Source organism: Mesoplodon bidens, assembly GCF_964165515.1.
Source record: "Mesoplodon bidens genome assembly, chromosome: 9".
NCBI lineage: Eukaryota > Metazoa > Chordata > Mammalia > Artiodactyla > Ziphiidae > Mesoplodon > Mesoplodon bidens.
This window is the reverse complement of record NC_138166.1, coordinates 45369424-45388363: the sequence shown is the minus strand read 5'-3', so window position 1 is coordinate 45388363 and position 18940 is coordinate 45369424. Positions and strand designations below refer to the sequence as shown.

Genomic DNA, 18940 nt, shown 5'->3' with positions numbered 1-18940 from the left:
CCAGCCCCGCCCGCCACGGCGGCCGAGCAGACAAGCCTCTCGGGCTGGTGTGTGCCTGAGGGCACCGGTCCTCTGTGCCAGAATCTCTCCGCTTTGCCCTCCGCACCCCTGTTGCTGTGCTCTCCTCCGCTACTCCGAAGCTTTCCCCCTCCGCCACCTACAGTCTCCGCCCGCGAAGGGGCTTGTAGTGTGTAGAAACCTTCCCCCCTTCACGGCTCCCTCCCACTGGTGCAGGTCCCGTCCCTATCCTATTGTCTCTGTTTATTCTTTTTTTCTTTTGCCCTACCCAGGTATGTGGGGAGCTTCTTGCCTTTTGGGGGGTCTGAGGTCTTCTGTCAGCGTTCAGTAGGTGTTCTGTAGGAGTTGTTCCACGTGTAGATGAATTTCTGATGTATCTGTGGGGAGGAAGGTGATCTCCGCGTCTTACTCTTCCGCCATCTTCCTCCGGGGTGCAGCATCATCTTTTTAGGAATGATAACCTGTGGTACTAGGATTATTAATTTTCTTTCAGCAACTGATCAGAATCAAACTCCATGTGAATTAAGTAAGGGAGGAAACCAAATTGGAATTTCACTAAATAGAACTTACAGAATTTGGTTGTTCTTAATCATGATGGATTTCTTTGAAACCTTAGACCAGTTAAATATTAAATAGTTCTGAGTTGAGACATCTTTGGCAATTATGCTAAACTGCCATAGATTGAAATTTCAGAGGTTAGGGACTTTGTTAAATGTATTTCTAGCAATTAGCCCAGGACTTGACACAAAATATTTGTTGAGTGACTTAATGCATATTAAGTTAATACCTTAAAAGACAACCTCAAAATTCTATAAATTTAGTAATACTAGTTTATCACTCAAAGTGATACCCCATGAAGAGATGTTTTCAGAGTTGGTTTTAATTTTGTCTTTGTCAGATGAAAATAAAAACAATCATTTGAAAAACATCTGTAGAATTATGACTGAAGGCAACCACTTTGTAGCTCCTCATCCCTCACATTAGATTCTGTGTGATATTCCTTTTAGAATTTAATATTAGGGAAAAGTTTGATTGTCGTGATAAATTTAAGGCTATTAAAATTCTATGGCCTATTATTCCTTCCTTTTCCTAGCTTCCCAGGCACACCTGGAGTTTAATTTAAAGCCTAAGTTTATTTCCTCTTGAGTGTTTTTGTAGTTGTTATCTCCTTTTTCGAGATGTTTACCCTTTTTATTTTTGTAGCCTAGTCCTTTTTAGAAATGTGTGATATATAAGTTAGTAATGTCAGTGTTTTATCCTCAATCGTCATCTTCCGTTCTTTGAGCTTTCAGCATCATTGACTGGTCTTTGAAACTCTCTTTCATTGCCTTTCACGATATTCTTTCAGTGAATGAATATTTATTGAGTGTTTACTAGGTGTTGGGCACCACTGGGGTCCTTCTCCTGACTCAGTCACTCTCCCACTGCTGTTCCATAAGTGCACAGTTCCCCCCCACCCCCAGGTTCTGTGGTTTTCTTCCTCTGGATGCTGTTCCCTGATTTAGGAACACAATCCCTAACTTGAAACTCTTGGAGCCATATGTACTTCAGAATTCAGAATTCTTTGATTTTAGAAAAGTCAGAGGGTATATTTACCATATGTTATGAAACACCCTTCCCAGAGGGGCAGTACCCTCTAGTCAAACATGGTAATATTTCTTCAGTGAAGCATATGAGTATTTACTGGAAGTAGGATAAAGACTATAAGTAGCCTCACTACAATTCTTATCAGGTTTTGTTGCCAAATGCATTTTGCCCCAAATTTAGGAAAAATGGGTTTCAAACCACTAGAGATTTCTAATTGGTAGATCTCTTAAAGTCTACTTTAAATATTAGGTTGTCTCTCAAATCTCTGTCTGGTCCTACATTTCCAATATCTTCTGGACATCTTTACCCAAGGCCCTATTAACTACTTAAATTTGTATTGAAGTGAAATTATTGCTTCCTCACCTGTTGATCTCATCCTTGGCTCTTACCCTGTGTAAGTCCTAGCATCATCACTGAGTCCTATGGAATCCATTATCCTATGGAATCCATTATAATATATTCTCAACTCCTGGCCTCCTATTCTTTGTCGCTTCACCAAATTATGGTTCAGGCCTTCATTACCTCTTCTCTCAGCTTTGTGGCTTCTCAAACCAGGATGGATGAACTAAGTTATTCATACACTATGTTAGGCATTGGGAAATACAAATAAAACAGGTTTTTAAGCTACAGTTTCTTCATCTATAAGGGCCTCTTCTTAGTGGGGAAGACTAATTAGAAGACTGGTTAAATAAATTAGGAAACACTTGGCGCAGTGGATATTTTTCAACCATTAAAAAGCATGAGATAGCTCAGTATGTTAATTGCCAAGACTTATTAAATGAAAAATGCATGTTGCAGAGAAGTATACTGAGGTCCTACAGACAGTTTACGTAGAGAAAGTTCTGGAAAGCAATCCACCAATCCATAGGAGTGTCTCTGGGGAGACAGTAGGAAATTTACCTTCTGATTTTTGTAGTGTTAAAAATGTATATAATCTATATATTTTTTAATCCGAAAAAAAGGCTATGAGCAAGTTAAGTGCGATGAGAGGAATATAACATAAAGCAACTAACTCTGCTTGCCCAAGTTAGGGAAAGCTTAGAGAATGTTTTCCTTTGGGCATAGAGACAGACATTCCAATCAGAGCAGAGAGCAAGTTCAACAGCATCCGGATTTTAAAGGGTCTAGTGTATTCTGGCAACAGTAGATCAGTGCTGGAGGATTGCTTCCAGGGGAGAGTAGGATTTGGGACTGAGGTGAGACGTGGTCAGATTGTGGAGGGTCTGAACTACTAATTAGAAATGTGGACTTGACCTAGTCACTGGGGAGCCTCTGGCGGGTGTTGATTTTGTTTTCAATGCATATTTTTATTTTGGAGTAATTTTAGATTTATAGGAAAGTTGCAAAGATAGAGTTCCTCCCCTCACCCAGTTTGTCTCCTTTTATGTTACCTTACATTATCCTGGTACATTTGTCAAAACTAAGAAACCAACGTTGGTACGTTAGTTTAGCTCCAGACTTTATTCAGATTTTACCTGTTTTCCATTAATGTCCTTTTTGTGTTCCAGGAGCCAGTCCATGATCCCACATCACATTTAGTTGTCATGTCTCCTTAGTCTTCTGTGCTCTGTGAGATTCTGTCTTTCCTCATTACCTTGATAGTTTTGAGGGGTACTGATCAGTTTGTAGAATGTCCTTCAATTTGGGTATGTCTGATATTTTCTCATGATTAGACTGGCATTATGCATTTATGAAAAAATAGCACAAAGGTGAAGCGCCTTTCTTATCCCATTACATCAGAGGGCACACGATTTATCCACATGTCATCACTGGTGGTGTTAACCTTGTTCACTTCATTAAGGTCATATTGGCCCGGTTTCTCCACTGTAAGCTTTCCAGGAAGTTTTCCCCTATTCACACTTCTCTGGTTTTTAAACTTCGTAGTATCAATTGTAGTACAATCGATGCTTAACGCACTCTATTGGCCGGGTGATTGGAAGAGGCTGGAAGCAGTAAGTCCAGTAATATATTTAGGGCTGTTGGAATAGCTCAAGTGAGAGATGACAGTTGTCTGAACTTATAGCGGCAGTGGCAGTGTAAAGGATTAGAGGTATTCAAGCTTTTCTGGCCAACAGAGTAGCTTATGGTAACTTTAAAAGAAACAAGACAAATCAGAATCACTTCACACTCATTAGTATAGTTATAATAAAAAAGTCAGATAATAAGTGTTGAGGATGTGGAGAAATTAGAATCCTCAAACACTGCTGCTGGGAATGTAAAATGGTATAGCCACTCTGGAATACCGTCCGGTAGTTCCTCAAAAGTTAAACATATTTACCATTTGATACAGCAGTTCCTCTCCTAGGTATATACCCAAGAGAAAGAAAAAAGATGTACACACAAAAACTTATACATGAATGTTCATAGTTCATTATAGCTAAATGGTGGAAACCACCCAAATGTAAAGCAACTGATGAATGGATAAACAAAATGTGGTGTATCCGTACAGTGGAATACTTTTGGCCATAAAAAGGGATGAAGCACTGATATATGCTATAACACAGATGAACCTTGAAAACATTATGCTAAATCAGTCAGTCACAAATGGCCATATGTGATTCCATTTATATGAAATATCCAGAACAGGTAAATCTATAGACAGAAAGTAGATTAGTTGCTTCTTAGGGCTAGGGAGCGGGGAGTGGTGGTGTAGGGACTGGGCCATGACGGGTAAATGGTACAGGGGTTCTTTTTGGGGTGATGAAAATGTGCTAAAATTGATTGTGGTGATGAGTTACAACTCTGTGTACTAAAAGCCACCGAATTGTACACTTGAAATAGGTGAATTATATATGTGAATTATCTTTAAAAAATTATTACTAAAAAGTCAGGGAACACATGGCAGGGGGGCTGCATCTATTCAAACTACACTCATTCAAGCTAAAGCGCTGGTGGGACATGCAAGTGCAGATGTTGAACAGCTCAGAGGTGAAGCTGGGGCTAGAGAAATGGCACCATAAATCATTAGTGTAAAGGATTCACTTGTCAGAAAGCAAGGTACCCTAGTCATTTAGTCCAGTTTACTGAACATAGAAGTTCAAGGGAAGGTTTCAAACAGGACACCTTTAACATTTAATAGCACTGAGTTTTCCGAGGTTAACACAAGTGAGGACTGACCCCTTCTCTAGCACTGGAGATAACACTGTGTTATTGAGATTAGCTGATGTCCCTCCTACACCTAAATTTCAATTACAATTGTCTTTACTTCCTGTAATAAAATGCTTTACCATGAGTAGCTCTGTTGCTTAAGTAATTTGTAGAATATTTTGGGGTGAAAGTTGAAATTGAAGATGGTACCAATTTAAAATAAATATTTTTGGTATAATTTACAACCTAAATGGATTTAGAATTAGTTTACTTCCTCACTGAAGAAAATGGGTCAGGCCAGAAAACTTGTGGCCACATAGGTCACCAGTTACTCTGTATTACTGTCCTACACTTGCAACACCCGTGCCTGCCCACTCCCAATGGTACTTGGTGGTATGAAGTACAAGTCAGTAGGAATTTCATATTAAGGATAATGACAGTTGAAAAGAATTTTTTAAAAAATTAAATGATTCCACCAACTGTTTTAATGATCAGGTATCCCCTTTTTGGCCTAGTGAATGCTCAGTTTTAAAATCCTGAGAAAGAGATGCTATGATGGTTACTTTTATATGTCAGTATGACTGAGCTAAGGGATACCCAGATAGCTGGTAAAACATTATTCTGGGTCTATCTGTGAGCGTGTTTCTGGAACAGATTAGCATCTATATCAGTAGACTGAGTAAAGATGGCCCTTGCCAAAGTAGGTGGGCATCATTCAATCCGTTGAGAGTCCAAATAGAACAAAATGGCAGAGGAAGGGCAAATTTGCTCTCTCCTTGAGCTGGAATGTCCATCTTCTCCTGCCTGCAGACACTGGAGCTCCAGGTTCTTGGGCCTTCAGACTCTGGGACTTACACCAGTGTCCTCCCAGTTCTCAGGTCTTCAGACTGCGAGTTACACCATCATCTTCCCTTATTCTCAGGCCTTCGGACTCGCACTGTATTATACCACCGGCTTTCATGGTTCTCCAGCTTGTGGATGGCAGATCTCGGGACTTCTCAGCCTCTATAACCATGTAAGCCAATCTGCCTAACAATTATATATATATATATATCTCCATATATATCCTATTGGTTCTGATTCTCTAGAGCCCTGACTAAGGTAGGTACTCACAAATTACATAAGATGTTGGATTCTATTTGCTGTTTTAATAAAATCATTTTTCACAGAGTGTCAAGGAAGTAATCAACATGGTGTAATTCATGAGGTAGCAAGTAAATTCTTAACACAATTGGCCCAGGGTTTCATTTGGTAAGTCTAAGTCCTGACCTTACAGCTATGAAATTCCAAGTTTGTGCCTGAATAGATGACTAAAAGAATAAGAATGATATGACCAACGATATGTATCATTTAAACTTTTATTAATAAAACAGAAAACTAAACTCAGCCAGCTGCTTTTTTCTTGCATCTAATCTGACCATATGCCAGAGAAATGATTCTTTATTAGGACTTGGGTGAGAACTGTCAATAAACCAGTTCTGTTGAAAATGGCATACTGGAATATCTAATAACATTAGGTAAATGAAATTAAAAAGAGAACAAATAAAAGTATTAAAAATCACAGGAATCTCTCCTTTAAATATCAGGGGCCTCCTTTAATAATCTTCAATGTAGCTTCATTAGCAATCATAAAAAATTCATCAAGTTCAACCATACTGCACAACCCCCAAAGGAAAAAACTGAGGGAACTCATGGGTAATTTTCACAGCTTCATTGTAAAGTCCAAGATCTGAAAGAAACAGTTCAGCAAACATTTAATCTACAGTGGAAAGCTGTAACATCAATTACTATCTAAAGAGTTATACCTATTTCTCTTTTCTCTCCCTTTTAGAGGTCAACTTGTTTTCACAATCCATTTCTTAAAACTGAGATATAGATCATCATATTTATTTAACTATGGCTCCAAAAAATAAAAGACATGGAGTATAGGAGACCACCCATTTTGACATCCATTGTACAGGCACAGTTCTTGCCTGGTTGTGTTTTAGGTGCTGTGCATTATTTGATGCCTTTAATCTATATATTAAAATCAAACAAAACTATTAACACAATTTTTGTTTACCCCATTTAAAAAACTTTTCTTTCCACAAATATTAATTAATTTTTGTTGAGTTTCTTACATACACAGGCACTGTTTAGAAGCAGGCCAAAATGTCCTGCCATTTTCCTTTGGGATCAGGAAATTCTATAGAAATTGAAAATGTAGCAGGACTGAAACTCAAGACCAAGATATAGCAAGTTAAAAATAAAACTGTTTTCCACCTAATTCCATGAATTACAGGATGTTTTATTTACCAAAAGGATGGTTATCTTCTTTAAATTGGACATAAGATGCACACATAATGGTTGCCTTGGCCGTTACTCTTCCAACTACTTCCACAATTCCAGAGATTTCTTCATCAAGCTAACACAAAGAACAAAATGTCAACTTGGTGTTATCACATTTTCAGTTGATAATTAACTTGGAAAATTGTTCTACAGTTTACTAATTTTATCTTTCATTTCATGTAACAAAATAATTTTAAAATTTATCAATATAAAAATGGAATTAAAACTTGTTAAAAAATGTTTGAGTACTTATTACTGTTAGCATGTCACTAGTCCTGTTACCTTCAGCAGTGGCTTTGGGTCCAAAGATACAGTTAAATGTTTAAGTTGAAGACAAAATCACTTAAAGATACTGAGAATGTTCAGCATTTCCACAAGGAGTAATTTGTTTAAAAGGACCCATTGAAAGGAACTTTCTATTAACTACATTTGTACAGTGTGTTCTGCATCCATTAACCAAACAGCATACAGATCTGTCTTCATAAAAGACCAAGAAAATATTTTTAAGTACAATAAACATAAAATGTAAAAACAAGTAAGTGACAACTGAAAATAAATGTAAACAAAAATAGAAAACCGAATTTTAAAAACATAAAACTCTTGAGGAAGGAAAAAGTGATTTAAACAGATTTTTCTTATGTGATTTTCATAAGGAATGAGAATTGTCACCCAGCATTTAAGGGGTGTATTTAAAAAATGACAGAGCCCAAACAATCATTGGTTAGAAATGTAAAGAGAAATATAATGTAAGAAGAGGACAAATATTTGATTTTAGAGAGAGAGAAGTTTGATAAGCTGGTCCTTTATACATCCACTCCAAGAATCAGAAACATGAGCAACAAACCAAAACAAGATGAAGAATTAATTATAATATACATAGAATTAATACTTAAAACATACAGGCTCCATCAACTCAATAGTTCCATTTTTTCCTTCTCCATCTGAAAGAATAAACATTTTCCCAGTGGGATGAATCTGAAAAATAAAAAGATTAAAAGTTTGACAAAAGATGAGCAGATTGACCCAAACTTACTTAATCGATGCACACAAAGCAATTGTTTTTGAACAGTTCAACTGGTTCACATTATCGTGTGTTAGCATACATACCTGATCAAACGATGCCCAGTTAAATCTGAATTTCAGATAAACAACAAACATTTTCCATACAAATGTGTCCTGTATTTTTATTTGCTAAATCTGGCAACCCTATGCTAAAAACAATTAAAGAGTCCATATTATCTAAAAGTGAGATCTACTGCCACCCATGATTTAAATGGTACGTATCCCACAGAGGATATGTTTTTAAAAATTAGGCATGAGGAAGTAAAGAGAGAACTGGTTGTCAGAAAACCTGGGTTCTAGTCCTGTAAGACTGCGACAGAGTGCAGTCAGACCTCGTTTGTATGACAGCTTTGCTACTTACTGCGGCCTTGAACCATACACTACTCCTAACCAATTTCCCTATCTGTGAAGTCTGAATACACCTATTTCAAGAAGATATGTGACTGAAATAAACTAATAAGCCTTTACACAAAAGCTTTCTCGGTTCCCTGATCCCGACACTTTGGGCCTGCTTCTCAGCAGCAGGATGAGGGGCTGCACTCTAATAATGGGGTAAAATAACAGACAGGTATTGGATCAGTGAAGTACAATCAAAGAATGTTTTATAGAAAAGCGACTTCAACGAGAAAACGAAGTCTAAGAGGAAACTGCATAAAAGAAGGAAACAAGAAAATTGGACTAGTTGTCCAATCTGGGTAACTAAAAAATCAGGAAGTAGATGGAGTTATGTCTATAATTTCCTTTAAGTAAACACAAACGAGGGTGGGACGCTAGAATTTAGAAAGGAGCGCGTTCGAAAACGCTGCGATTCCGCGTCCTAAAAGAAGCGCCAAAATAGGGCTGCAATGGTTAAAAAGTGTGCAAAAAGTCCCCTTGTGAGAAATAAAGCAATGGGGAGCGCAGTGATGCTATAAGGCTGTCCCTCCTCCTTCACCCTCCGTTACACACCCTGAGGCCGCCACCCTGTCACGGATCCCCTCCCCCAAGGAGCCCAGGGTGGTGAGTGTGCGCACCTTCTCCAGCCTCCCTACGAAGCAAACGGGCTGGTCTATGAACTGAGCTAGCATGCTGGCGTTGATGCGCACCTTGGGCGACTCCATCACGTCCACCATGATTGCAACACAAGGCCGGCAGCCGGCCGGAAACTAGCGGACAACTGAGACTGTGCGCCCCACGGACGTCTACGGGGCGGATTCCTCCGAAACCAATCGGCGGAGACCAGCTCTCTCGCTCCACCAATCAAACGCACGGAAATCTCGATTGCAATCGCGCAGTCACCCGAAAGCGAAGAAAAAGGCAAGGACCCGTCCGGAAGTGGGGATCGGCTGCTTAGTGACGCGCGGCGTTCCGGAAGTTACCTGAGTCTTCCGCGAAGCGTACGTGGAGGCGGGGCTTGGATGGGGCGGGGCTGAGGCTCCCTTTTGAGGGCTCGGTCCTCCCCGCCGCGACTTAACCCCGGAAGCAGGGTGGCGGGCTCCTGTGCTGGTGCGGCGGGGGACTGCGGCGTGAGCCTCAGGTACCTCTTCTCGCGGGAGTCGCCGCAGCCTTACTGTTGCGGAAGAGAGAGGCGGGAGTGGGTACCTGTTTCGCCGTGGCACTCTCGGTGCTGCGCCACCAGCTGTTAGCATTTCCCCGCCTCCCCTCTTCCCACTTCTGCTTGGGAAGCGCGGGGTTCTTGCTGAATGAAATCTAGGGAGCGGGTCTCCTTTTGACCCCTGCCCTTCTGGAAACGAGAAGTGGGGTCGCCAGTGATTTTCATAGCCTTTGTGAAGCTCCTGCTGCTCGGTGGCAGAGGGTCGCTGATTTACCGCCCCAGCTGCGTCACTTTCCTTCGTCAGTTTCCCCACCTGTGAGAGGAGGGGCCTGACCCCATTATCTCTATGACCCTTTCTAGCCCCGACGTTTTGGGCACACTGTGGAGGTGCGGGTTTTCTCACCTCACTGTTAGCAACGAACTGAAGCATTTGGGAGTGGGTGAGGGAAGGAACACTGGGCTAGGAGAGGAGACGAATTTAAATGGCTGTTAGATTCTGAGCAGGTGCGTTTCTTCCTGAGACATAATTTACCTATCCGCAGAATGAGGAAGTTAGATAACTCAATGGCAAGGTCCCAGCTGACTGAGTTTTGTCCATATGATTTACGGACTCTTTCTTCTTAACTCCCCAGGAATCTTTTTCCCTATCGCTTTCCACATCTCAGGACTCTGGAGGGGAGATGAGGAGGTGAGGAGGATAACGCGTTTGAAGGAGATTTGAGGGGATTCTTGAATCTGTTGCTGGCTCATGTGGCTGTTGATTTTGAGGGCTTTATCTTCCAGGATTTGATACCTGTCTTGCCAGCGATATTCCCGAATGAGTGCTCATAAAAAAAACCTGCCAACGGTGCTCCGGAAATTGGGAAAAAAAAAATCGGGGGGGGGGTGGCGGATATTATTATTTTTTGGAAACCGAGTCCATCAATTTGCCTAAAGCCAATTCAGGTACCTATCTAGAGTCTCCAGTTTAGTCCCGCAGTTGCCTTAAGCTAAGAAGTTCCAGTTTGAGACATCACTCGGCAATTTAAGATGGAAATCTGATGTGCCGTAATTAAATGATAGTTTGCATCTCTCCGTGTTTATTTAGCACTTAGCATCTATGTAAATATATTTGCTTTTTAATGTTGCTGTCACTGAAACATCTGAAGGATTTCGTTAGCAGATGCAGGGTGCATGTCAGTTGGTGCATAAAAAAGTGGTTGTCGGTACAAGTGAGCAGAGCCTCTTTTATATTCCGTGTAGAGCCTTAACATCTGCACTTGAGGGTTTGGAAACCAAGTTGATCGCATTATATAGGATAGAGTACACATGAATATCTTTAATAGCAACTGTTTTTTAACGAGCAGCCCTTAAAGCACCAGATGCTAATAGCACTGTTTTATAACAGTTAAAAAAAGCACTTTTGCCTACCAAGAGCATCTTTTTTTCTAAACAGGGAGATGAGCAAGAAGATAATTTAAAATAGCTTCCTGGATATTTTTTCAGTCACGTGAAATTTATTATGTGTTATCTAATGCACGGAGAAGAGTATACATAGCTGATACGTATAGTTTCCAGAGAAATGAAGTGAGCCCATGTGGGCCTCTCATTTAGAGTAAGAAATGGAACGTCACCATTAGGGGTGGGCATCCTCAGTTAAGTCCTCCTCTCTACCAGCCAGAAAGAAACACTCTCTTTTCTGTATAGTTTTATCACGCGTGTAGCCGTTCGTAAGTGGCGTAGTACCGATTTATCCTCCTGTCAGGAGTGTAGGAGAATTCCCGTTGATCCACATCACCTCATAGACCAGGGTAGGTGGTAGAACACCAGCCATGTAGTCCCCATTCCAAGCAGCAAAGAAGTGGGCAGACAAAAGGGTCTACCTTAATGGGACTCAGCTCCCTTTAAAGAGCCCTCCCGGAAGTCCTTCACAACCTTATTAGGTTAAGAACTTTCCCTTCCTTTCCTAGTTTGATAAAAGTTTTAACTAAGTGTTTATGGAGTTTGATCAAATGCATTTTTTTTGCCTTGAGATGATTGAAATGAATATATTTTTCAGTGGTGAATAACACTCACATTCCTGGAAGAAACACAACTTGGTTATGATGTCTTTTATTTCATATTCCTGGATTTGATTTGCTATTGTTTTGTTTAGGATTTTTGCATTCATGTTCATGAGTGAGACTGCCCTGTAGTTTTCCTTGCTTGTATATAGTCTTTGTCAGATTTTGGTATTATTAGCATTAGAGTAGTGTCATGAAATCAGTTGTGGAGTGTTTTCTCTATTCTCTAGATTTTGTGTAAACTTGGATCACCTGTTCGTTGACTGTTAGGTAGAACTCACCTGTAAAACGTTCTGGGTTCGGTATAGTAACCTGTACCTTCTGCTTTAGGCATATCCCACAAGTTTTTCATAAGTAGATGTTCATCATCATTAAGTTTTAAATATTTCCTAGTTTACAGCGTATTTCTTCTTTGATTCAAAGGTTGTTTTTGTTTCCAAATATATAGGTTTTATTTATTAAAGTTGTTTTGCTGTTAATTTCTAGTGTAATTACATTATCATCAAATGGTATGGTCTGTCTGATACTAACTCTGTGAAAGTATGAGACTTGCTTTAAGACATTAAGTTTTTGCAAATGTTTCATGTATTCTTCAGAAAAAATTTGTGTTTTCCAGTTATTGGATCAAACTTGTTAATTGCAGTATTCAGCTATTTCTGTTTTCTTACCTTTTGTCTGATTAATGTCTCAATTATAGAGATAATTGCAAATGGTAGCATTGGCAGTTTCTCCTTGAACTTCTGATGACTTGTGCTATATTTTTTTGAAGATTTGGTTTTCACTACATACAAGATGAAGATTATGAAATAAAATGGTGCGATGAAGTAGTGACTATCTCAAATCATGCTTTTTGCCTTAAAGTTAATTTTGTTGCTACTACTGTAGACACATCGGCTTTCTTTTTGTTAGAATTTGTTTGCTGTCTCTTTTTCCTTCCAGTACTTCACCTAAGGGAGGCAAGACTCATGAGCTTGGATGTTCATTTCCTCATCTCTTTGGTGGCTTATCAGAGAGCTGACTTAGCAGGTCTCAGCTCAAAGGAGGAGCAGACTGATACCAGCCTGTGGGCTCCAGCAGCTCCTTCCTAGCAAGGCACTTCTTTAAGCAGTAAGCTTCCATTATGACAGAATTGCCCAAATGTGTGGAGCCTGGATTCTTTTTATTTTTTTTAATTGAAGTATAATTAATTTACAATATTGTGTTAGTTACAGGTGTACAAAGTGACTCAGTTTTATATTCCTTTCACAATCTTTTCCATTATAGGTTATTACAAGATATTGAATATCGTTCCTTGTGCTGTACAGTAAATCTTTGTGGCTTATCTATTTTATGTGTAGTAGTTTATATCTGTTAATCCTGTACTTCTAATTTATCCCTCCATGCTTCCCTCTCCCCTTTGGTAACCATAAGTTTGTTTTCTATGTCTGAGTCTGTTTCTGTTTTTTTTGTTTTGTTTTTTTGCGGTACGCGGACCTCTCACTGTTGTGGCCTCTCCCGTTGCAGAGCACAGGCTCCGGACGCACAGGCTCAGCGGCCATGGCTCACGGGCCCAGCCGCTCCGCGGCATGTAGGATCTTCCCGGACTGGGGCACGAACCCGTGTCCCCTGCATCGGCAGGCGGACTCTCAACCACTGCGCCACCAGGGAAGCCCTCTGTTTTGTGTACAGATTTAATTTTTGTATTTTTTAGATTCCACATATAAGTGATGTCATATAGTATTTGTCTCTCTCTGTCTGACTGACTTAGTATAATATTCTTTAGGTCCATCCATGTTGCTGGAAATAGCAGTATTTCATTCTTTTTTATGGCTGAGTAATCGTCCACTCTGTGTGTGTGTATACATATACTACCTCCTTTTTCTTTTTAAATTTACTTATGTTTTGGCTGTGTTGGGTCTTCCTTATTGCTCGCGGGCTTCTCCTTTGTTGTGGCGAGCAGGGGCTACTCTTCGTTGCAGTGCACCGGCTTCTCATTGCGGTGGCTTCTCTTGTTGTGGAGCATGGGCTCTAGGCGTGCGGGTTTCAGTAGTTGTAGCACGTGGGCTCAGTAATTGTGGCTCGCGGGCTCTAGAGCCCAGGTTCAGTAGTTGTGGAGCACGGGCTTAGCTGCTCTGCAGCATGTGGGATCTTCCCAGACCAGAGCTTGAACCCATGTCCCCTGCATTGGCAGGCGGATTCTTAACCACTGTGCCACCAGGGAAACCTCATACCACCTCTTTTTAAGCCAGTCATCTGTTTATGGGCATTTGGGTTGTTTCTGTGTCTTTGCTATTGTGAATAGTGCTGCTATGAACATTGGGGTGCATGTATCTTTTCTAATTAGAGTTTTCATTTTTCTGGATATATGCTCAGGAGTGGGATTGCTGGATCATGTGGTAGTCTAATTTAGTATTTTAAGGAACCTCTGTACTGTATTTCATAGTGGCTGCACCAATTTACATTCCCACCAACAGTGTAGGAGGGTTCCCTTTTCTCCACACCCTCCACAGCATTTATTATTTGTAGACTTTTTGATGACGGCCATTCTGACAGGTGTGAGGTGATACCTCATTGTGGTTTTGAATTGCATTTCCCTAATAATTAGCTATGTTGAGCATCTTTTCATGTGCCTGTTTGCCATCTGTATGTCTTCTTTAGAAAAATGTCTATTTAGGTCTTGTGCCCATTTATTGATTGGGATGTTTGTTTTTTCAGTGTTGAGTTATATGAGCTGTTTGTATATTTTGGATATCAACCCCTTGTCAGTCACATCATTTGCAAATATTTTCTCCCATTCCATAGGTTATGTTTTTGTTTTGTTTATGGTTTCCTTTGCTATGCCAAAGCTTTTAAGTTTGATTAGGTCCCATTTGTTTATTTTTGCTTTTATTTCTTTTGCCTTGGGAGACTGATCTATGAAAGTACTGCTACATTTTATATGAGAGAATGTTTTGCTTATGTTCTCTTCTAGGAGTTTTATGGTGCCATGTCTTATATTAAGGTCTTTAGACCATTTTGAGTTTATTTTTGTATATGGTGTGAGGGAGTGTTCTGATTTCATTGACTTACTTGTAGCTGTTCAGCTTTCCCAACACCACTTGTTGAAGAGAATTTCTTTTCTTCATTGTGTATTCTTGCCTCCTTTGTTGAAGATTAATTGCCTGTAGGTGTGTGGGTTTATTTCTGGGCTCTCTATTCTCTTCCATTGATCTGTATGTCTATTTTTGTGCTAGTACCACACCGTTTTGATTACCATAGCTTTGCAGTATAATGTGAAGTCTGGAATGGTTATGTGGAAGCTGGATTTTTTTTTCTGGGAACACTAGTGTTTGGTGGATCATGAGTGCTTTGCCACTTCTGTGCTTTTTATGTTATCACCAATACACCTTATTTGATATTTATACTGTGTGACCCTTGTGGTATTTGTGTCTGTGTTGGCCTGATAACTTTCAACTTTTCTGGGTCCTTGTTTTAGGTGTTTCTCTCGTAAATGGTGCATATAGCTAGAGGTTTAGTTTTTCTATCTTTTTTCCATTTACATCGATTGTGGCTACTGATATTTTTGGATTCATTTTAGCAGTCATTTTGTGCTTCCTGTGTGTTCTGCTTTGTTGTTGTTGTTGTTGATGATTTTTTCTCCTCTCTTGCCTTCTTTTGAATTGACTTTTTGTTTTTTTCCATAATTCCACTTTATTCCTCTCTATTAGTTTGAATGTTACATATTCTTTAATAAAATATTTTGTGGTCACGCTTTAACAAACACATTAAAGTCTAAAGTTACTTTACTCTGTGTCAAGACAAGAACCTACAACTTCACTGACCTTTTTCCAATTGTATGCTGTTGTCTAGAGTTTTAGTTCTATCTTGATTCCTTTTAACTCCACAAATTAGGCATTATTATTATCTTATGCAGTTAGTATTTGCTTGGAATTATTCATATATGTATCATTTTCTTCACTTACTATTTATTTTTACGTCCCAACTTTTTTTCTGTTGTTGTTTCCTGCCCCCCCCCTTTTTTTGAGGTACCTTCTTCGGAAGTTCTTTCAGTGAGAATTGTTGGCAGTACATTCCATCAGTTTGTGTTTTTCTGAATATTGTTATTTCATCCTTGTTTGCAAAAGATAGGTTTATTATCTACATAGAATTCTAAATGGACAATTAATTTCTCTCAAGACTACTCTGATATTATTTTACTCTTATAATATTTGCTTTTCTTTTAAATTGTGATTTTGTTCTTTCATGTCTCTATCTGCTTGATCTTCAGTTTGTTTTTGGTATTCTGCAGTTTTACTGTATAATGTATCCTGATGAGGAGTTCTTTTATTTAGTTTTCTGGTGAATATGTTGTGCTTTGTGAATCTGATAATCTTGTCTTTATCAGCACTTGGACATTTTCAACCATTATCTCTTTGAATATTGCTTCTCTCCTATTCTCTAACTCCTTCTGGAACTCTGATTAGAAGTAGGAAGGACCTCATGTGCTCTTGATCTCTGTTTTAGAATTCAGTGGTTTTGATTCTTTGTGCTGAATTCTGGATAATTTTTTCTAATTTTCCAGTTTACTAATTCTTTATGCAGTTGTGAGTCATTTGCTTTAATTTCAATATTAGTTTTTATTTGTTTCTAGAAGTTCTGTTTGGTTCTTTTTACAAATCGTAGTAGTTTTTATTGATACTCTTTTGTCATAGTTTTAGGTCTCCCTTTATTTCTCCATATATTACAGAATATAAAGTAAGTCTGTTTATGGTCTAGTTTTGATACCCACAGTCTTGATGGGTCTGATTCTGTAGAGTTTTTTGATTCTGTTGACTCTTGCTTACTGTGGCTTATTTCTTTATTTGTACAGTATTTTTTGATTATGAATTCATGTTTCTTGGAACTTTTTTGTTGATTTTTTTGAGGTTTAGTTTGAGGGTATTTTACTCCAGAGAAGATCTTTGTTTCCTTTTTCCAAAGATGTTTAGCCACAGACTTTGTCCTTTTTCCCTGTGGGACATGGATAATTAAAACCCAGGCTTTTAGCCATTAGAAATCAAAAGTGGCCACAGGGAAAATGTTAACTCTAGTATTTGCATATACCCTTGTGGATTTATAGATTCTTTTCTGGCTTCTATAGATTTCTAAAATTCTTTTATTGGGTTAGCCATACATTAAAAATATATATTTATATTTAAGACATTACCACAAGTACTCTTTTAGAGAGCCAATGTGGGGATTCTGTTAGTTGTTGAGGATAACAAGGTCTTGGTGAAGGTATAGTAGGGCACTGGGGAGTGGCGAGAATTAAGAATGAAGCTAAGTAGAGACCAGAATTTGGAATGTCTTCCTTATATGCCATGCCAAGGAGTTGAGCTTAATAGTGATGCTGGAGGAGAGCGCTGGAAAGGGAGTGATCAGTTTGACATTTTAGGTTGAGTATTCTGGGTTCATGATGATGAATGTCTTGGAATATCCTGATCAAGGTGCTTTTGGTACAAGTAACATGACCTTTTTAAACAAGCTTAAACTTTTTTTTTCTTGATTGATTGATTGTGGTAAAATGTACATAAAAATTGACATCTTAACCATTTTTAATTGGATGGCTCAGTGGCATCAGGTACATTCACATTGTTGTACAACCATTGCTGTCATCCATCTCCCAAACTTCGTCATCATCCCATACTGAAACTCTCTGCCCATTATACAGTCTATGAATTTGACTACTCTAGGTACCTCATGTAAGTAGAATCATACAATATTTGTCCTTTTCTGTCTGGCTTATTTCACTTATCATAATGTCTTCAAGGTTCTTCTATGTTGTAGCATGTATCAGAGTTTCATTCCTTTTAATGCTGAATAATAGTTCATTGTATGTAGTAAATACCATATTTAGTTTTGGGTACTCTCTTTATTTTGGGTACATTTGGGTTGTCTCCACCTTCTAGCCAGTTTACTTTTAGGTCAAAAGGAAACTGATTAGAACTATTTTGGGTTAGCTTGACTAGCCAAAGGTTTATTAGCCTTATAAGGAACTGAAGCCATGAAGAGGAAAGCTTTCAGAATCCAGACTGTCTTCTGTCTCTTTTGAGACCACTTTCTCTTCAGCCAAACAATTGTTGCTTCAGTGTTTACATAGACCTGCATGGTTACCCCAAACTTTGTGAACGGCTCTTGGGAGAATAATTTGCCAGCTCTAGTCACTTGACCATACATCTTCCAAACAACTATGGTGTAGAAGGGGACTTGGGGAGGATTGGGTACAAACATGTTGGGAACATAGCGGGGTCCACTATGTTGGAAAGACACCCAAGGGGGTTGCAGTAATCAAACTGGAGATGTTGGTGAGCTGAACCCAAGTAGGGGCAGTAGGAATAGAGAGAAACCAGAAGTTTCATGAGATATCATGGGGTTGCAGGACTTAGTGGGTGGGGGAGAGTGGATGAAAGGGAGAGGGTGAAATTAAGGTAACACTTACGGTTCTGTCTCTAGCAGCTGTTTGGACCATCATGCTTTTTTCTGAGATGGAGAGTAGAGTAGGACATGTGTGCTGGGAAGATGACTCAGCCTTGGACACTGAAGCAGTACAGCACAGGGTGAAGGATATAGACCTAGATTAAATCTTGATATTTAGGTGACTTTTGGAAAAATAATTCATCCTTTCAGAGCTTCAATTTCTGTATAAACGTGGGAGATAATAAAGCTTCATGGGGTTATTTTAGGCATTAAATAAGATTTGCATATGTAAATCCCTGAACACAGTGCCTGGTTACACTAAGTACTTAAATAATAAATTGTAACTTATAACTGTTGGTAGCGTGAGCAAATTGTCCTAAAGTATCTACTGGACATCTTAGTGATGATGAACGATAAGTTAGTAAAGGTGGAAGAAAACCCCAGCGTGCTTCCCCAGAAAGAAGGAAGTGTGTGGGCTTGTCTGAGAGTGAGAATCCTGAAGCATCTGGGTGACGGTATGTTTTGCCCAGCTCTGCTCAGCAGCCTGGATGGAAGAGACTGTGTCCTCTTACAACCATTTGAGTGTTACCAAGATGTTGTCTATACTGTTCAACAGTTTCTTGTGGAAAATTATCGTCAGGGAGATATTTTTCCTCTTGATCTTTTGGTCTATATTTTCCATTCCTTATGTTTATTCATTGAAGCAGAGACTGGGGGAGTGGGCTACTTTCGTCTTCCTCACTGAACTTTCTATCACAGGCAGCTTCTTGTTTCTGGGTCTAGTCCTGGAAGACAGGTGGTTGCACACGTTCCTTGGCTTGTTCAGTTCAAAGTAGCTAACAGAAACTCATGATGTGTGGGTCTGCCA

The 18940-nt window shown here is 39.3% G+C and overlaps 2 protein-coding genes across 3 annotated transcripts in view; one reads left to right on the top strand and one right to left on the bottom strand.

Moving 5' to 3' along the window:
* Nucleotides 1-6036: 6036 nt before the first annotated feature.
* On the bottom strand, nt 6037-9251 carry RPA3 (replication protein A3). Of its 2 annotated transcripts, none has more exons than XM_081243396.1 (4): nt 9168-9251; nt 7921-7995; nt 6988-7096; nt 6037-6421 (listed from the first exon to the last, which is right to left on the bottom strand). In XM_081243396.1, the coding sequence occupies exons 1-4, from the start codon at nt 9192-9194 to the stop codon at nt 6339-6341; spliced, it is 294 nt and encodes a 97-aa protein (XP_081099522.1). In that variant the 5' UTR covers nt 9195-9251; the 3' UTR covers nt 6037-6338. The 2 variants fall into 2 exon arrangements, with proteins under 2 accessions (XP_081099522.1, XP_081099521.1); XM_081243395.1 differs by having other exon boundaries at nt 9096-9247.
* An 82-nt stretch (nt 9252-9333) lies between these two features.
* The window catches only part of UMAD1 (UBAP1-MVB12-associated (UMA) domain containing 1), a 241102-nt gene continuing 231495 nt past the window's right edge, over nt 9334-18940 (top strand). The window contains exon 1 of the mRNA XM_081243394.1: nt 9334-9598. The gene's annotated coding sequence lies outside the window, so the exon portion shown is untranslated. The remainder of the gene's footprint in view (nt 9599-18940) is intronic.

What these genes read in the sequence shown, in the direction of transcription:
- RPA3 (XM_081243395.1), bottom strand. Translation starts at nt 9,194, where the DNA reads ATGGTGGACGTGATGGAGTCGCCCAAGGTGCGCATCAACGCCAGCATG. An exon ending in TCGTAGGGAGGCTGGAGAAG is followed by an intron (nt 7,996 to 9,095) that starts GTGCGCACACTC and finishes TTTATTTTTCAG; the next exon opens with ATTCATCCCACTGGGAAAAT. An exon ending in AGAAGATAACCATCCTTTTG is followed by an intron (nt 6,422 to 6,987) that starts GTAAATAAAACA and finishes TGTTTCTTTCAG; the next exon opens with ATCTTGGACTTTACAATGAA.